Here is a 5,225-nt window from a genome sequence, read left to right on the forward strand (position 1 = left end):
AGCTCACAAACAGTAAATGCAAACATACACTGTAAATACATTTTTCACATTTTAGCCCCCCAATAGGCATCAATATGGTCACTGTGCAGAATTATTTTATTTTTTACTTATTTCCATTCTGTGTATGACTGGGTCATATAGGGAACCACCTAAATTTTGAAACGTTTTTTGTATTGTGACATGTATCAAACTACATTTGATAATAAAGCTTTGTATCAGAATGATAAATTTACTTTATTTCATAGATCTGTATTTATTTATCAACTCGACTAACAGTTATATTGTCAATCTTCAAATGTTTTTAGACATAAAAAGTTATATTATAAAGTAATAGTACATCATCTTGGCAACACAATAACTACAGATAATCTTTATAAATGAGACCCATAGGACCCTGGATATTTTACAATTATGACAATATAAAAAGTTATATATTCATCTAAACTAAATAGAGACTCGTGCAACCACAAGTAATGGTACCTACACATCAAACAAATCCACTCACCCTTACTGTAACAGGATACCAGAGACAGGGCAGTAATACAGTAATCTCCCCCTCTGCTCTTTACTATAACAGAGAAGAAAGATTCTGTAGTCCAAACGTTTACATGCCCTTTAAGTGTCAGTGCTGGTCACACAGCATACAGTGGTTTATTTATACATATGCAGTAACCATTATGGTATACAGTATATTTGCAGGGACCCTGTAATGATAATGAAAACATTAGAAGCACTGTATATATTAAACATTCAGCAATATTTGATGTTTGGTTATCATACCTTTTTTTTCCCCTGTAAATGGCACATAGTCCTCCCTGTCTTTCTGTGCAAGTGCTTCCTTTTCCAAATATTCCAACAAACCTTCCCTGTCAAAAGGACCTGTGGCTTCCTTTGCGGTCTGGTCCTTCTGTCTAAATCCTGCTGGCAGCAGTGCATTCTGTTAAATAAAAAAAAAATCTATTAGATTACAAGGTTTAGGATTTCCAAATACTTTCACAATATCATCAATGCACTTTATACAAAGAGGTCAAAAACGCATTTATCACCTGCCACTTTTTAGCACACAGCGAGTATCATATAGGAATTCAGGAATGCATATTCCACATGGTCATGTTTAAAGAACTTACATTAACCATTACATTTATCTCCAAGTATGCTGTTCTGTTAAGCATCATAGATCTTTCTATATATGTGTTTGATTGCATGGTGTCTTTTAAATGGATTGTTTTTGTACTTTATGTACTTTGGAGGACATATTTCTGAAGAGCAAGGGTTCTTACTGAACTTCAGGAAGAAATAGAAGGAGGCAATTCTGAATGTATGTCAATGATATATTATTAATATTATTATTTTTATTACACAGTATTTATATAGCGCCGACAACTTACGCAGTGCTGTACAAAGTCCATAGTCAAGTCACCCATGTCTCCCAAAAGGGGCTCAAAATTCTAAAGTCCCTACCATAGTCATATGTCTTTAATACATACTCTTATCAAACTGAAGGGGGAGGAGGAAGGAGTGATAGAATAGTAATAGTAAGGTGCTATGAATCGAAAATCCCACATCGAGCAGAAGTAGTCATTGTGCTCCCTTAAAAAAATAAACCTGCCCTGATAATGCCCACAAACTGAGTATTACAGACAGGGAATTAGCATAACATATAAAAGTAATTATTTCTCCCCCTTTCAATATTTATATTACATTTTTATAAGGTTACTTTAAATTATACAACATTTAAGATGGGAAGACTGCTACAAACATTATAACCTAAACCAGTATTACTCATCCTGGGTTCTGTTGCTCCAGAGGTTGCTTGGGGTTCCTTGAGCAATGAGAAATTTGTGCTGTTCAGGTCAGTTATACTGACACAAGTGATCTTTTTGGCTTTCTATAAGGGTGACAATATTCCCACTCACCATCACACTAATGTACTGTGAGCTGTGGGTATGGTAATTGTAGCAGGGGTTCCCTGAAGATCAGAAAGTTATTAAAAGAGTTCCTCAAGCTAAAAAGGTAAAGCAAAACCCCAACTCAGAAAATAGGCATTACATGTTTACTAGGTATTTCTACACATTGTAATTCCTATGATGGGAGGAACTAACTTTACAGTTACAAGGCTTGTGCATACAGCTTATCAGAATGGAGGTTTTGCATGTTTCTTCTGAGTAAGCAAAATAAGCATTACAACAAGCCACCAGATATGTAGATAATTAGGGAAATTGCAACTACAGTAACCAAAACAGATGAAAAAAGTTTGCCTGAAGTATGACTGCATGCGATAAATGGAGGCTTTAGACAGTCAGAATCTTCATGTTCTTTCTTGCCTGAAGCCCCGGGGAGGGCCCGCGCTCTACAGGAAATGCAGAACAAAAGCTAAACAAAAACTGCTTCACTTACAGATCTCAGAATCTTATGGGTGCAGAGTTGGATATGTAGAGAAGATAGGCCTAATCTCTAAAAGTGCTGCAATGAATTAATCAGACTGCTTTCCAAATTCTGCCATACATTTGAGAACAATCAAAAAACACCAAAATTAATTAATAAAACACAATGTCACATCAATGAATATACATGGTAACAAATAATACACTTTTTAAGTAAAATGTATATTCTCCTATAAACCCTGCTTAGTCTGGGACCAATTTCCATCCTCAGATTGAACATTGCTGCAGCTCTGTAAACTATTTTGCTATATTTGGTTTGAACCAGATGACGTCCGCCAATGAAGCAGGTTAAGTGGAAGCAGTCACGGAATTGGGTAATTACCAGCTTTCCTGCCTTTCAAAGAAACAATTCCATATGTTATATTGTGTAATATAAATATACAGTCTATCACCGGACCAACAGATCAATTGGATGTACTTCTAAAGAAGCCAGTGAATTTACAAGGAGTTTTCAGCTTAGAAACTAAACTGCATCCTTTCCTACTTGGTTCCCGCTGACCTGGAGCCAAAGGTTGCATTTCATCATTTTTATATACTCTCTACCCCAAAATAAATATATAAAACAAACTAAACACCCTAAAAAAAGCAACCTTGCCAATATCTTATCTCTACCTCTTGTTTATCTGTGGTTCTGTGGTTTGAGAACTGTCCCCAGGCAAGTGTAAACGTTGCCCTGTTTGTATTACCTGTCTGGTCTGTCACCTGGACTGCAGCGTACAGATCAATGGATTTGTAAGCCAAAAAGAGAACAAAGTCAAGGTCCTAAATTTGGATACTTAATTTTACAATTGGGTCTCTGGAATCACATTTTTGGAGTAGGTGTCTTGCTTTCAGCCTTGGTTGCTGCTCTCTATACTGAATATTGCTGACTAACTGTAGAAGCTTCCAGTAGTATGACCCTGTGGTAACAATACCAGGAAAGAATAGGGTATGGTAATAATAAATAATGTTGGTGAACTAAAGGGTTTTAATTCCCGTTATGTTGTTGGTGTCGCCATTTTTTCTCCATCATTTACTTCCATCATCGGCCATCTTGATTGGCCTGGCCAGGATAAGATAACTCCCACACAAGCGCATGAGAACTCTGAACTTATTAAGCGGCAGGAGAAGCCCTAATGTGCCCAATATCATGGCAATCAATGAATTCTGACAGCCAAGTATGCTTATCGCACACGAAAAAATGGCCTGTCTCTTTCTACCTAATGGCAGATTGTTTAAATGGAATTTTAGTTCCACTTTAGGGCAGAAAAAGAAATAACTCAACATTTGCAACAGACTATATAAAAACAAATTAGTTTGAAACTAAACAAAATATTTAGGAAACTATTTACTTGAATGCTTTACTAAGAATTTCTTTTCTTCTTTTCTGAGAATCCTCAGTAACAAAAGTGACTTTTTATGATTTAAGATTGCACTGTAAAGTTTTGGTTTCTCTAACGATTTGCCTTAATTAGTAACTATGAAGTGTCTACATCATTGCTTAGAAAATAGATTTAGATTGTTTCCCTGTAGCATATCATTCTTATCTGTGTAGCACACTTCCTTTGTTGGCAGCCCGTTTCTAATACCAGTGATCATTACTGTAACAATAAATACAAGGAACACCTGCAAATTTTTATTTGCTTCTTTCATATTTAGGGGATATGTATATAAACACACAATTATGATAAATATAATATTTTTTTTAACATTATGCTTCATCTTTTTTTAGAGCTATGCTATCATATCGACCTGCTGCCTGAGAAACAGACAGTACAAAATTCTAGCATATGATCTCTAAGGGCTGGACATCATTTCTGTCCCTGCTGTAATGGAGCTGCTATACCAGGACTATTGACCTCTTAAAAAAAATACCACACAAGTGTAAGCTAGAAGCTAATCAAATTGCATCTTTAACAACGAAGTGTAGAAACTGAAAGTGTTGAAAAGTTTTACTGCACTTTGCAAATCACTACGAGCCCATATAGCATGAAGTAAAGCCAGGTGACAGCTTGATTAGCAATCTAAAAAAACACATCTTATCAGCTCTTACCTCTGGATCAAGTTCTTCCAAGACATTTTCAAGTTGTTTTAGATCAGCTTCCGAGAGATTACCGAGCAGCTCATCATCATCCATGTCCCTATACTTGTCAAAGTCTTTCCGAAGTGCTGCGGTCATGGCTTAGGCTATTCTGCTACGTGTCCCCAACACCTATGTGTGAATGTATCACTGTCTGGTTAATGCAGCTATAACTCTGTAAAAGAATGGGAAAGAAAAAAGTTCAGGTTATTACCAATTGGAACTTTAGGCCTGACAGCAACATAATCATAAATTTGCTGCATATGTAACACATACATTATGAGCAATAATAAAGAGGAAATGTTAAAGTTAAAAAAAAAAAAATAAAAAAAAATAAGGTATTGATTGCAGAAGGGACAGGCAACTTTTTTTATCTTTATTGGCCAGGCTGAAATGTCATAACTCATATGCAAGTGTTTTGAAGAAAAGTTTGTGAACAAGCAGGTAAGTTTTATAAAAGAAGAACATCACCTGCCCTTCTGTAATAAAAATTCTGCATGAATGTAATATTTCATTGTGGAACTATAGTTCAACCTTAAATCAGGACATTCAAATGTTTTGGGTTTTTTTTTGCTTTTTTTTTTTTATTTTGTTCTACTACAGATGCCAAAAAACAACTGACATTTATTAACAAGAGGATCTGTCACTTTACCTTTTAGTAACAAGGTGTCTGTCTTTATAGAAAAAGACTGCTGTAAAGATTAATGGTAAATAAATAAATA

At 35.4% G+C, this 5,225-nt stretch overlaps 1 protein-coding gene across 2 annotated transcripts in view; it reads right to left on the reverse strand.

The window, feature by feature from the left end:
* Positions 1 to 5,225, reverse strand: part of LOC140324469 (tropomodulin-3-like) — a 41,346-nt gene that overhangs the window by 20,915 nt on the left and 15,206 nt on the right. For both annotated transcript variants that reach the window (XM_072402384.1, XM_072402383.1), the window contains exons 2-3: positions 4,477 to 4,678; positions 781 to 937 (exon numbers count right to left, since the gene is read on the reverse strand). In XM_072402384.1, the coding sequence (XP_072258485.1) occupies positions 781 to 937; positions 4,477 to 4,602 (283 nt within the window). In that variant the 5' untranslated portion in view covers positions 4,603 to 4,678. The remainder of the gene's footprint in view (positions 1 to 780; positions 938 to 4,476; positions 4,679 to 5,225) is intronic.

The sequence above is a fragment of the Pyxicephalus adspersus genome, chromosome 2 (assembly GCF_032062135.1).
Source record: "Pyxicephalus adspersus chromosome 2, UCB_Pads_2.0, whole genome shotgun sequence".
Taxonomy (NCBI): Eukaryota; Metazoa; Chordata; class Amphibia; order Anura; family Pyxicephalidae; genus Pyxicephalus; species Pyxicephalus adspersus.